Here is a 15,002-nt window from a genome sequence, read left to right as displayed (position 1 = left end):
GGCCAGGAATTCCAATACTATGTTGGATAAAAGTGACAAAAGTGGGCATCCTTGTCTTGTTCCTGATCTTAGAGAAAATGCTTTCAGCTTTATAGGCACATGAAAAGATGTTCAACATCACTACTTATAGGGGAAATGCAAATCAAAACCACAATGAGATATCAAAATAACAAGTGTTGGTGAGGATGTGGAGAAAAGGGAACCCTTGTATACTGTTGGTGGGAATGTAAATTGGTGCAGCCACTATGGAAAACAGTATTAGGGACTTAGGTAATTCCTCAAAAAATTAAAAATAGAATTACCATATGATCCAGCAGTTCCACTCCGGGTATTTATCTGAAGAAAACGAAAACACTAATTCAAAAAGATATATGCACCCCTATGTTCATTGCAGCATTATTTACAATAGCCATGATCAGGAAGTAGCCTTAGTGCCCTTCAATAAATGAATGGATAAACAAGATGGTACACACACACACACACACACACACACACACACACACACACACAGGAATATTACTCAGCCATAAAAAAGAATGAAATCTTGCCATTTGCAAACATAACAAAACAGAAACAGAGTCATAGATACAGAGAAGAAGTAGGTGATTGCAAGAGGGGAGGGGTTTGGGTGGAGGAGAGATGAAGGAGGTGAGGGAGATTAAGAGGTACACATTTCCAGTTGCAAAATAAATGTCACAGGTATGAAATGTACAGTGTGGGGAATATAGTCAATAATTATGTAATGTCTTTGTTTGGTGATGGATGGTAACTAGATTTATCATGGTAATCATTTTGAAATGTATAGAAATAGCAAATCACAATGTGTGTAACATAGTACTGTAGGTCAATTATACTTCAAAAGGAAACAAATTCATAGAAAAAGAGATCAGGTTTGTGGTTACCAGAGGTGGAGGGTGGGGAGAGAGAAGTGGGATGAAGGCAGTCAAAAGTTACAAACTTCCAGTTATAAGATTAATAAGTACTAGTAATGTAGTATACAACATTATAAATAAAATGAACACTGCTGTATGCTGTCTGAAAGCTATTAAAAGAGTAAATCCTAAAGAGTTCTCATCACCAGGAAAAGTCTTTTTCTGTTTCTTTTTTTTTTTTTTCCTGCGGTACACGGGCCTCTCACTGCTATGGCCTCTCCCGCTGCGGAGCACAGGCTCCGGAGGCGCAGGCTCAGCGGCCATGGCCCACGGGCCCAGCCGCTCCACGGCACGTGGGATCCTCCCGGACCGGGACACAAACCCGTGTCCCCTGCATCGGCAGGAGGACTCTCAACCACTGTGCCACCAGGGAAGCCCTTTTTCTGTTTCTTTAATTTGTCTCTACATGAGATGATGGATGTTCGCTAAACTTGTGGTAGTTGTTTCACGATATATGTAAGTAAAATCATGCTGTACACCTTAAACTTATTCAGTGCTGTGAGTCACATATATATGTCACATATATATTTATATATATATAAAACTGGAAGAAAAAAAACCAACTTAGTTGGTTTAGTGCCCTATAACCATTGCTCCTTTTTTTGAATATCATTTCCCTTCCTTTTTATTGGAATTAATACTGGCCTTTTTTTTAACCTAATTTTCTGAATAACCATTGATTTTTTTTCCCCAATTGCTCTAACATTTCTGCTATATGGCTATGAGTAATATGCTCAAACATATCAGTTGTGTTTCCTAGTGATCTGCTTTCTAGAGTCATTACTCTTCCTGCTTGAATTTGAGCTGCTTATTCTGTGTAGCTGTCATCTTAGGTCTTCCCTTCATTGCTTTCCCAGATTTGATTTAGTTCTTCTCATCATGCATTGCTGCTTTTGACAAATCTGCTCTTGTTCTGACTCCCAGTGCTTTGTATGTGATCTAATTTTTATCTTTTAGAACTTTCAGGATCTTTTGTGTGTGTGTGTGTGTGTGCTAGGCGGGCCTCTCACTGTTGTGGCCTCTCCCGTTGCAGAGCACAGGCTCCGGACGTGCAGGCTCAGCAGCCATGGCTCACGAGCCCAGCCGCTCCGCGGCATGTGGGATCCCCCCGGACCACTGCACGAACCCGCGTCCCCTGCATCGGCAGGCGGACTCTCAACCACTGCGCCACAAGGGAAGCCCTCAGGATCTTTTTATCCCTGCTTTTCTGAAAGTTTACAATGATGCATTTTGGAGCAAATCTCTGTTTGTATGGAGATTTCTGTCCTTCAGTTACAGGAAATTTTCTTCAATTATTTCTTCCCTTAGTCAATCTTTACAATACTCTTTAGACAAATATTAGACTTCCAGGACTATCTTGAATTACCTTAACATTTTTTTAATGTATTTATTTATTTTTGGCTGCATTGGGTCTTCGTTGCTGCGCAGGGGCTTTCTCTCTCTAGTTGTGGTGAGCAGGGGCTACTCTTCGTCGTGGTGTGCAGGCTTCTCATTTTGGTGGCTTCTGTTGTTGCAGAGCACAGGCTCTAGGTACGCGGGCTTCTGTAGTTGTGGTGCGTTGGCTTCAGTGGTTGTGGCTCGCGGGCTTTAGAGCGCAGGCTCAGTAGTTGTGGCGCACAGGCTTAGTTGCTTCGCGGCATGTAGGATCTTCCTGGACCAGGGATCAAACCCGTGTCCCCTGCGTTGGCAGGCAGATTCTTAACCACTGCCCCACCAGGGAAGTCCCTAATTTTCTTAACTTTTTTATGGTTCTACTTTCTGATATATTTCTTATATTTTTCAACCATTTTATTAATGTTTTAAAATTTTCAACTATTCTGTTTTTTTCCCGATGATGATGATTCTTTTTTATTCCTTTATTATTCCTTTCTAAGGGATAGTCTGTTCATGAAAGCAGTAGCTTTACTTATCTCTCTGATAAGATAATATCTTATAAGACAATATTTGAGGGATATTAGTTAGAGAGTTATTTTTTGTTTTGTCCCCGCCCCCAAGACCCATATTGTCTTTGTTTCCTTTCAGATATTTTCTTTTTTGTTGTTGTTGGTTTAGGTCAGAGGTCTTTCTTGATGGAGAGTTTCCTCAGATATCTGGCTATCTTTGGCTCTCTATATTTAAGATTATAACAAAGCTAATTGGAGGCTTAGTATGTGGGAGTGAGCTTGTCAGCTGGTGTTTCGCCCTAGGGTGAAAAGGCAAAGATCTATCCTTTTAGAATGTCCAAATTAAGTACTCCTTTTCTCTGAAGCTTTTAATTTTTTTCAGAGAAAAGAATGTTCCAGTCTTCTCTGAGGAGTGGAGAGGTATGTGTGTAGTGCTTTGCTACTGGTGAGTAAGGAAGGGGAAAAGAGCTTGAAATTCAGTGATTCGGCATGTAAACTTTCACTTAATCATTTTGTTTTCAGGCCAAGCCCTCTGCTGTGTTTGCTTGCCAAAGACCAGAGCTTTCCATGTTTAATTTCTTCAGCTTCCATTGAGAGACATAGATTAAGGGGGTGGGGAGTTGCCTCAGGGTCCAGCCTGCTGTATACAGGCTTCAATGAATCCTCCATCCACTTGGAAACTTGAGTCTTTCAGATACTCTGCAGGGTAATTGACTCATTCCTCATTAGCATTCCTCAGTTAGTTGCTTAGGATACTACTTTCTCTGCCTTCTTCTAAAAATTTATTGAAATCTCGCATATGCTCTAGTCACTATGCTTATTTTCTCAATGTTTATGAGTTAATAAATAACTTTTTTGTTTTATACCTTTACTGTTATTTTAGTGGGTTTGGGAAGGGAACACAGATAAGTGCATGTAGTCGATCTGAAGTTTTGACAAGCCACCCTTGTAATATATTTTAATACCTGAAAGGGCAAGTTCTTTCAAGTTTTTCTCAGTGTTGAGTTTTAAAATTATGTCAGTCAAATAAAAAAAGTTTAGGGTTTTAAAGTTTTACATCCTATGCATTCTTGTTTACTGAGAGGCTGTATGTAATAATGTATTATATACAACTTTATATTTTTAAAAGCAATTTTGTATGTGTTATCCCATTTGAGCTTCATATAATGAGAGGTTCTGCACTTGGGAACATTGAGCATGGCAGAGGATTGGGAGAGGTGTTGGCCTGAAATTTCCAGTAAAGTTGGAAATACAATACTCAAGTTTTATAAGCAGTTAGCTTTAATATCATTTAAATTTTTTTTTTATTTTTTAAAATTTATTTTTGTCTGTGTTGAGTCTTCGTTGCTGTGTGGGCTTTCTCTAGTTGCAGCGAGTGGGGGCTACTCTTCATTGAGGTGCGAGGGCTCTCGTTGCAGTGGCTTCTCTTATTGTGGAGCACGGGCTGTAGGAGCACGGGCTTCAGTAGTTGCAGTACGCGGACTCAGTAGTTGTGGCGCACGGGCTTAGTTGCACCGAGGCATGTGGGATATTCCCAGGCCAGGGCTCGAACCCCTGTCCCCTGCATTGGCAAGCGGATTCTTGACCACTGCACCACCAGGGAAGTCCTAATATCGTCTTAACAGAAGAACTTAGTGTGATACTTTAAACTATCAAAAACTTTTGAAATATAGTTTTTCAGCCATTCTTTCAAAAAGATAAAATATTTTCTTCTCTAGTTCACTTCCTATTCTCTAATATATTGTTTATATTTTGAATGGTCTTATTGATTTTCATCAACATTTTTCAAGTCTTCTTTTCTTTTTTTTTAACATCTTTATTGGAGTATAGTTGCTTTACAATGGTGTGTTAGTCTCTGCTTGATTTATTTATTTAAGTATAGTTGGTTTACAATATTGTGTTAACTTCAGGTTAGTTTCAGCATAGTGATTCAGTATTTTTGTAGCTTATATTCTATTATAGGTTATTACAAGATAATAGGTTTAATTCCTTGTGCTATACAGTAAATCCTTGTTGCTTATCTATTTTCTATATAGTAGTTTGTATCCATGAATCCCATACCCCTAATTTGTCCCTCTCCCCCTTCCCTCTCCCCTTTGGTAACCAGAAGTTTGTTTTCTATGTTTGTAAGTCTATTTCTGTTTTGTATATACTATCATTTGTATTTTTTTTTAGATTCCACATATAAATGATATTGTATAGTATTTGTCTGACTTATTTCATTAAGCATAATATTCTCTAGGTCTATCCACGTTGTTGCAAATGGCAGTAAATGGCAGTATTTCATTTTTCTTTATGGCTGAGTAATATTCCTGTATGTGTGTGTGTGTGTGTGTGTGTGTGTGTGTGTGTGTGTGTGTGTGTGACATCTTCTTAAGTCAGTCATCTGTTGATGAGCACTCGGGTTGCATCCATGTCTTGGCTATTGTAAATAGTGCTGCTGTGAACATTGGGGTGCATGTAGCTTTTTGAATTAGTGTCTTTGTTTTTTCCGGATATATACCCAAGAGTGGAATTGCTGGATCATATGGTAGTCAGTTTTTAGCTTTCTAAGGAACCGCCATACTGCTTTCTGTAATGACTGTACTGATTTGCATTCCCACCAAAAGTGTACGAGGGTTCCCTTTTCTCCACATCCTCTCCAAAATTTATTTGTAGTTTTTTGATGGTAACCATTCTGACTGGTGTGAGGTGACACCTCATTGTGGTTTTGATTTCCATTTCTATAATAATTAGCAATGTTGAGCATCTTTTCATGTGCCTGTTACCCATCTGTATGTCTTCTTTGGAAAAATGTCTATTCAGGTATTCTGCCATTTTTTGATTGGATTGTTTGGTTTTTTTGATATTGAGTTATATGAGCCGTTTGTATATTTTGGATGTTAACCCCTTGTTGGTCGCATCATTTGCAAATATTTTCTCTCATTCCAAGGTTGTCTTTTTGTTTTGTTGATGGTTTCCTTTGCTGTGGAAAAGCTTTTAATTATCTAATAATCTATTTTTTTTAATTAAAAAAATTTTTTTTAACATCTTCATTGGAGTATAAGTGCTTTACAATCGTGTGTTAGTCACTGCTTTATAACAAAGTGAATCAACTATACATATACATATATCTCCATATCTCCTCCCTCTTGCGTCTCCCTCCCACCCTCCCTATCCCACCCCTCTAGGTGGACACAACGCACAGAGCTGATCTCCCTGTGCTATGTGGCTGCTTCCCATTAGCTATCAGTTTTACATTTGGTAGTGTATATATGTCCATGCCACTCTCTCACTTCATCCCAGCTTCCCCTTCCCCCTCTGCGTGTCCTCAAGTCCATTCTCTACGTCTGCGTCTTTATTCCTGTCCTGCCCCGAGGTTCTTCAGAACGTTTTTTTTTTTTTTTTTTTTAGCTTCCACATATATGTGTTAGCATACAGTATTTGTTTTTCTCTTTCTGACTTACTTCACTCTGTATGACAGACTCTAGGTCCATCCACCTCACTACAGATAATTCAATTTAATAATCTATTTTAAATGTTACTCATATGTTCTTTATGAAATGATATGACTAAAGTGGCATAAGTAAATTATATCTCTATAGTAAATTCATAATATGTCAGTCTAAAAAGTAAATAACAATCCTGAAGCATACCAGTTTTTTAAGAAAATAACATCTATTTTTTAATGTAACCTCTTCTCTATAGACTAAAATTATGTGGATTAATAAAAGTATAGACTACTTATAAAAAATAAATTTTATTGTAACTAGAAATGCAAATACAGTTTGCAGTATCGACTTTCTGTTTTGTTAATGACCTTTTTCTGTTTTCATTCTTATAAGCAACATTCTTTTTTATGTACCTAACTAGTTCTTGGAAACCTATAGGTTTTTGGAAGCAGGTTACCTGAAAATTAGGAAACTAATATTGTATGTCTCAGTTAACTCACTATAAGACAGAAGATAACTTTAATCATACTTTCCTCGCCTTCAAACTGCAAAAGAACACTGCTTTTGGAGTCAAAGTCTTGGATGTGTGCTAAATATCAATATGTTCTTAATGTATGTGTATCCTTGAGAAAGTTCCCTTAATTTCACAATGCCTTGGTGATCTCCTTTACAAAACTGGAATAATAAAATCTGCCATTTCTAGTTGTCAGGGTTGTCATGAAGATTGAAGGAGATAAAATGTATGAAAATGTTTTAAAAATTGTCAAGAGTTCTACAAGTATAATGATTACTATTTTAGTCAGTAGTAATACCAAGATTATCAGGAACTTTTAAATATCTTAAGCCCCCTCTAAGACTTTACCTTTTACATAATTTTGAATTATTTTTGAAAAACAATTAAGCTCTAGTCATGTTATAAGAATATTAGGTGGACATGGTATCCTCTCTGTGGGCAACTTACTTTCTTAGTATGGGATTTGGGGGTTTATGATTGAATGGCTGTAAGTAATTGCCATATTCTTTCTGTTTTAGATAAAGACAGAGCTGCATTTAATTTTCTCATTTAGTGTCTTATTGGTGTTATGATTGCAGTGTCAAGTGTAGCACCCAGAACAAAGCTGGCATTTAATATGTGTATGAAACTGACTTCCTTATTGGGACTCTCTGGAAATTTCAGCTAATTATAGTTCTGCCTACTTCTATTGTCTCAGAGTATTTGTAAATTTCAACTGCCCTAGTCCTGTTCTAGCCTCTCAGTAACCAAACCCACATTTGGCTAAACAACAGTTAAGCTCACCTATCTAAAAGGATTCGTATTTATAACCTGATGCAATTCTAGTCTAATATTAAAGCTGATACTGTATCAAATACATCCTTTAGGAAAGTTCGAGGGGCAGATTCTCAATCTGTGACTTAAAAGTTTGTCTTTCGTATCAGTAACCCCTAATAATTCCAGTAGGCTTCAGTTTGTCTCCATCTGTGCAAGGGGACATACAAATGACCCTGTAACATAATCTACTCATTGATTTGCCAGAGCCAAAAACTATTCCTGAATTAATGGACAATTGATGAAAGATTAGTCAGGCAGTACCTTTAAAACTTACATATATGGGGCTTCCCTGGTGGCGAAGTGGTTAAGAATCCGTCTGCCAATTCAGGGGACACGGGTTCAAGCCCTGGTCAGGGAAGATCCCACATGCTGTGGAGCAACTAGGCCTGTGCACCACAACTACTAAGCCTGTGCTCTAGAGCCTGCATGCTGCAACTACTGAGCCTGTACACCACAACTAATGAAGCCCACGCGCCTAGAGCCCGTGCTCCACAACAAGAGAAGCCACCACAATGAGAAGCCCACACACCACAGCAAAGAGTAGCCTCCACTCGCTGCAACTAGAGAAAGCCCGCGCGCAGCAACAAAGACCCAACACAGCCAAAATAAATAAATAAAATAATTTATTTTTAAAAAATTACATATATGATATATAGTATATATATATATGTGTGTGTGTACATATGTATGTATGTATACATACATATGAGCAAAGAATAAACATTAGCTTAAAGAGACTTATGACTCTTCAGACTATGCTTTGAGAACCATGATCTAGATCGGAGGTATGTAAACTTTTTCTGTAAAAGACCATGATAGTCAATATTTTGGCTGTGTAGGCCATGCAGTCTGCTGGATCTACTCAATTCTGCTGCTGTAGCAAGAAGGCAGCTAAGGACTAATTTGCTGGAGGACCATAGTGTTTGCCCATCAGCCTAGATCCCTGAAATGCAGTGAGATGTGATCTTGGTTAGGCACATCATTTACCCACAAAGCACTTTCTTCTGAGGTGAGTTGTTTGAGTTCCTTTTTTTAGGTTGAACCATATGAAATTGCTGATTTTGTAGGTCAAAAATGATCCTAGGGCTTCCCTGGTGGCGCAGTGGTTGAGAATCCGCCTGCCGATGCAGGGGACACGGATTCGTGCCCCGGTCCGGGAAGATCCCACATGCCGCGGAGCGGCTGGGCCCGTGAGCCATGGCCGCTGAGCCTGCGCGTCCGGAGCCTGTGCTCCGCAACGGGAGAGGCCACAACGGTGAGAGGCCCGCGTACCACAAAAAAAAAAAAAAAAAAAAAAAAAAAAATGATCCTAATGTTGGCAGTTTCATATTGGTCAATCAAAGACAAAAAGCTATTTTACTTATGAAAACTGTTTAATCAGCACACATAGTCTGTATTGCTATTGCTCTGGTGAATGATTTTATGGCAAATGAGGATAAATGACACTTTAATCTCTTTATAGCAGTCTTGTTGGGTGATGGAGTTAATATAAGCTTTTCACTCTAACTCTGTATCGAATAAATTTTCTCCGTGTAATTGTTTTATATTCTCAGTTATGATTAAGATTTTTAAATTTCTTTTATCGGTCTCTCATTTTATGGAAGTCTCCATCCCTTTTGAACTAGATAACAGAAATAGAAAGTTGAACTAGGTAACCTCTAAGGTTCTTTTCAATTTCTTTCAACTATGGGATTTAAGTATCTATTATATATAGAACATATTTCTCATTAACCTATTATTCTTATTATGGTTAATCCATAGCACAATACTAAGAACCTAGTACAAATTTGATTCACCTTCCTCAAACCTCCAAATTTTACCACCTTTCTGCTTTCTTTCTTGAAGTTCTCCTGTGTTCTCACTGCTTAACTATCTTCATATAGTTAGCTCCCAAATCACCATTTCCAATATAAAAATTAAAATGAAAAAGTATAAAATAATATGCTTCTTAACTGCCAACAATTTCTGTTCTAAGTGCTCTACATGTATTTTCTCTTTTGATTCTTATAGCAGTCTATTTACTTCATTATTCCTATTTTACCGATGAGAAAACTAAGGGTCAGAAAGATTAATGTAATTTGCACAATGTCCCACGGCTAGGAAATAGTGGAGTTGTTGGCTTCAAACCTAGGCAGTATAACTGGAGATCCAAGCTTGAAACAACCTTTGCTACTACAGTTTTAATTGGTTGTTAGATATTTCTGTAAACTCAGATGTCCCTTATCATTTCAAATTCAATATTTCAGGGATTCCCTGGTGGCACAGTGGTTGAGAGTCCGCCTGCCAATGCAGGGGACACGTGTTTGTGCCCTGGTCCGGGAAGATCCCACATGCCACAGAGCGGCTGGGCCCGTGAGCCATGGCCGCTGAGGCTGCGCGTCCGGAGCCCGTGCTCCTCAACGGGAGAGGCTGCAACAGTGAGAGGCCCGCGTACCGCAAAAAAAAAAAAAAAAAAAAAAAAATTCAAAATTTCACACATCAAATGCATGGTGTTACCACTTAAATAGCTTCTCCTAATTGCCCTTATTTTTCAGGGGCAAAACTTGAATCATTATTAACAAGTTCTATAGATTCTTTCTTCAAATATATTCTTATGCTAATGTTCCTGGTCCAGACTCCTATTAGATTATATCCGGAATATGGAAAGATTTTCCAAACTCTGTTTAGTCTTTCTGCTGCTCAAAAAACCTTCATTGGCTCCACGTTACCTATTAGGCTGTAGAGATAAGAATCCTCCTGCCAACACAAGGGACATGAGTTCGATCCCTGGTCCAGGAAGATGCCACATGCTGTGGAGCAGCTAAGCCCGTGCACCACAGCTACTGAGGCTGCGATCTAGAGCCTGCAAGCCACAACTACTGAGCCCGCGTGCCACAACTACTGAAGCCCACGTGCCTAGAGCCCGTGCTTCGCAACAAGAGAAGCCACCACAATGAGAAGTCCATGCACCGCAACAGAGTAGCCCCCGCTCGCTGCAGCTAGAGAAAGCCCACGCGCAGCAATGAAAACCCAATGCAGCCAATAAATAAATAAATAAATGTTCCTTTAAAAAAAAAAAAGAAAGAAAATTCATGGCTTGGGAGCTAGAGTAATCAGGAATACTACATTAATATTAAACAGCAACCTTGTCTAATGTATTTTCTTAATTACATCAAACGGTGATGTTGTATTTAGTCAAAAGTCTTCACAGATTATTTTTCTCAAGGGAATTTCGGTGCTTCAGTTTGTATGTTACCATCAGTCTGTTTTGCTTGTTTCTGTGTGATGTCATAGTAACGGGATGTTATAAGTAAAGTGAGTATAGAACTACCTCTAAAGAGAATATTGATTTGTTTTATTTTAATATTTGTATTCCATATCCAAGAGATAGCTACAAATACAAATTTAAATATTATATAATGCAAAAATGAGTAAAGTGTTCCATTTGGTGACTGTGTTCAAGTAAAAAAAATATTGTACTCTTTCTAGAAATAAAGGAGATTATGGACTTCCCTGGCGGTTCAGTGGTTAAGACTGTGCTCCCACTACAGGGGGCACAGTTTTGATCCCTGGTCGGGGAACTAAGATCCCACATGCCATGCAACACGGCCAAAAAAAAAAAGAAGAAAGGAGATTTCTAGTTAAGATGGCATGGTAAGTTCTGCTCCAAATTCATAGTAATCATTAAAAAAACAAACCCCAGAAAGTTTATCTTGGCTAGATAATAAGATAAACATGGACTAGAAACAAAATAGAAAGACAAAGAGGTGAGTGGACTGAAACAGATGTCTTGAGCTCTCAATATAGAAGTAGGTCCTGGCTTCTGGGAGTTCAGGTTCTGCAGGTTGGTAGAAATTAAAAGTGTTTCACATGCAATGCTCCTTCAACACCCTGCATAGATCAGTAGTATTTCAGATACCACTATATCAGGGTCCCTAAAATATCAGTATATGACGCTGTGAAAGTAGCAACCCTGAAGGTGAAGTGGAGGCAACTAGATTATAGATCTAGTGATCTATAATCACTAGATAAGGAGGAATAACCGGAGAGAGGAAAAAGGAAAAGTAAAGATTTTATACTCAAAATAAGCTTACAGAATTCAACCAACAAAATCAATATTTGGAAAATGAATTTACTCCAGATAAAAAGTCTAAGAATTCTATATATTTAGGGTGCCAAAGAGAAAAATTATGGAATGATGTCATTAAAAAGGATCAAAAATTAGGAGAATATTAAGAAGAACCAATTAGAAAACTTGGAAATTAAAAAAGAAAGAAAGAAACACTCACTGGATTAAAAAAAAAAACACCTCAATAGGTATGATGAACTCTAGACTGAACAGAGTTGAAAAGAGAATTCATAAACTGGAAGATTGTACTGAAGAACTTATCCAAAATATAGGACAAAGAGATAAAAAAATGAGCCATTAAGACATACAAAGAATAACACCCAATAGAAGATTCAGATAAAAGAAGAAATTACAGCTGAAAAGGAATATTTGAAAGGATTACAGCTTAGAATTTGCTAGAACTGAAGGAAGACATGAACCTCCATAATGAAAATACACTCTACTTAAATACATCTTAGAGAACCTCAGGACATCACAGATAAAAACTCTCTCCTAAAAGATTCAAAGAGAAAAAGGAGGGACAGTAGGAGCCCAGACTTCTCATTGACTGCAATAGACGACCTAAGGTATTAGGGCTTCTATCCTCAAACAGTTAAGGAACACTAAGGAATGTTATATAATGGAAACAACAAAACAGACACATACATAGCAACATACATAGAACTTAAAAACAAAGGACTGGGGACTTCCCTGGTGGCCCAGTGGTTAAGACTCCAAGCTCCCAATGCAGGGGGCCAGGGTTCAATCTCTGGTCAGGAACTAGATCCTACATGTTCCAACAAAGATCCTGCTTGCTGCAACTAAGACCCGGAACAGCCAGATAAATAAATAAGTAAATAAATAAATACTGAGTGAAAAAATAAAACAACAAAAAATCAGGAATGAAATCTACAGCACAGTATCATTTGTGTAGATTAGCATATGTACATAACAACACATTTTACAAGAACACATTCAAATAAAAAGGTACACATCAAACACATTAGAATGATTGTAGTGAGAGATGGATATGAGGAAGGGGTTAAAAACGAATGAATATACAAGTAACAAACAAAAGAATGAGTCTTCCATGGACCAATAATGATAGCTTTAAAAAAAGGAAAACTTGCCAATCTATACTTTTATATACAATTAAACTATCATTTATGAATGAAGGCAAAATAGAGTGTCATAGATACCAAAACTGAGAGAATTTCTACCCACCGGATTATTTAGGATTGACAGGATTTATTTAGGATAAGACCTAAATAAATGGAGATACATACTATGTTCATGAAGTGGAAGACTCAATATTATTAAGATGCCAGTCCTTCATAGATTGATCTGTAGATTCAGTACCATCCCAATCTAAATTCCAGAACTCTACAGCTCAATACTAAAAAAAGAAAGACAAACAAACCAATTTAAAAGTGGGCAAAAGACTTAACAACACAGCAATGGAGGATATACAAAAGGCCAGTTGGTGCGTGAAAAAATGTTCATTATCAGTTGTCAGGATAATACACATTAAAGCTGTAAGGAAATACCACTACACAACTAGAATAGATAAAACTAAAAAGTCTGCCAACATTAACTGTTATTGAGGTTGTGGAACAATTATAACTCTCATACATTGCTAATGGGAATGTAAAACAGCAATTTTTTATAAAGTGTACACCAATCCTTTGATAGAGAAAAATCCATTTCTAGGTTTATCGAAAAGAAGTGAAGACATTCATCCACAAAAGACTTGTATAGGCATATTCATAGCAGATTTATTTACAATAGTTAAAAATTAAAGCATACTGTTAACACTCATACAATGGATTACTGTTCAGTGATAAAAAAGAACAAACTAGGAAAGGAAAAACTAAGGTGAAAAAAAATCAAAACATTTATTATTTATGGTAGGCTAGGCATTGGCTGGAAAGGGATACAAGAGAACTTTCTGGGGAGTTGGAAATGTTCTATACCATAATACCTATTTGTCAAAAGTATACAGCTAAAAATTGTACATTTCAATGTATGTAAATATTATCAAAAAGAACCATATAATAATGATGATGATAATGATTATGGAGTAAGGTGGTAGGGAATAGGTGAAGGTATAAATGACACAGAAATGACAGAATATTGGGATGATTGAGCTATCACTTTATTGTTGTCTGCATATGTTAAACTATATATAACTTTTGAAGAAATTAAGAAAGAAAAATGTCTTATGTTTACCCAGACATTTACCAGTTCCAGTCATCTTCATTCTTTTCTATAGATAAATTACTGTTGTAATTTCCCTTCAGCCTATAGAATTTGTTAGCATTTGTAAAAGTTCCCTGGCCATGAATTTTCTCAGTTCTTTATCTGAAAATGGCTTTATTTTGATTTCAGTTTTAAAGGACAGTTACAGTAGAGAATTATGAGTTGATAGTTTTTCTTTCTTTCATTCAACACCTTAAATATGTCCTTCCATTGTAGTCTGGCTTTTGTTGTTTTTGTTGAGAGCTTGCGTCTTATTTATATTTTTGTTCCCGTTTGTGTAGTATACCATTTTTCTCTGCTTTCAAGATAGATTTTCTCTTTATCTTTGAATTGAAGCAGTTGGTCTATGATGTGCCTATTTGTGGTTTTCCTTGTGTTTATCAGTCTGTAAGTTAATGTCATTTACAAAATTTAGGATGTTTTATTCAGATATTTTTCATTCCCCTTCTATTCCTCCTCTCCTTCGGGGTCTTTTTTTTTTCTTCTCTGTTCTTCAGATTAGGTAATTTTTATTGATTCAGCTTCACTTCTTGTATCTCCCATCTTTAGTTTATCCAGTCAGTTTTTAATTGCATTTATTGAACTTTGCACCTTGAAAGTTTCACTTGTTTTCTTTTGATATTTTCTATTCATTTATTGTGCATATATCCTACTTTAAATCTTTTACATGTTTATAATAGCTGGTCTAAAGTGCTTGTCTGATAATTGTAATATCTGAGAAATCTTTGGAATCTATTTTATTGACTTTATTTCTTGGAGTATGGGTCACATTTTCCTGTTTCTTTGCATGTCTAGTGTTTTTTGGTTATATACTTGACTTTTTAAATGATGGATTTTAGAGACTCTGAATTCTGTTTCGCTTCTCTGAAAAATAATTTTTATTCTAGAAGGCAGTTAACTTGACTGAATTCAAATTCCAGACTCTGTCTCCGCTGTAGTGGTAGCAGTTGAAATCTTTACTTCAGTTTCTAGCTGCTGATTTTCTGCGAGGACCCCTAGGGTCCCCTCCTTCACCTCATGATTAGTTTAGTGAACAGCACAGGTCTTGGGAGCTCTTTGTGTACAGATTTCAGAGATCAT

General features: G+C 37.1%; 1 protein-coding gene across 4 annotated transcripts in view; it reads left to right on the top strand.

Moving 5' to 3' along the window:
- The window catches only part of ICA1L (islet cell autoantigen 1 like), a 70,883-nt gene that overhangs the window by 12,176 nt on the left and 43,705 nt on the right, over window positions 1-15,002 (top strand). For 2 of the 4 annotated variants that reach the window (XM_067026591.1, XM_067026588.1), the window contains exon 1: window positions 11,157-11,209. The exons of the other annotated variants lie outside the window; for them this stretch is intronic. In XM_067026591.1, the coding sequence (XP_066882692.1) occupies window positions 11,202-11,209 (8 nt within the window). In that variant the 5' untranslated portion in view covers window positions 11,157-11,201. Of the gene's footprint in view, window positions 1-11,156; window positions 11,210-15,002 lie in introns of those variants that run through there. 4 annotated transcript variants of the gene reach the window in all.

This window comes from Kogia breviceps, chromosome 2 (assembly GCF_026419965.1).
Source record: "Kogia breviceps isolate mKogBre1 chromosome 2, mKogBre1 haplotype 1, whole genome shotgun sequence".
In the NCBI taxonomy this organism is placed as follows: domain Eukaryota; kingdom Metazoa; phylum Chordata; class Mammalia; order Artiodactyla; family Physeteridae; genus Kogia; species Kogia breviceps.
The sequence above is the reverse complement of the archived record's forward strand: the minus strand, read 5'-3'. Positions and strand labels throughout refer to the sequence as shown.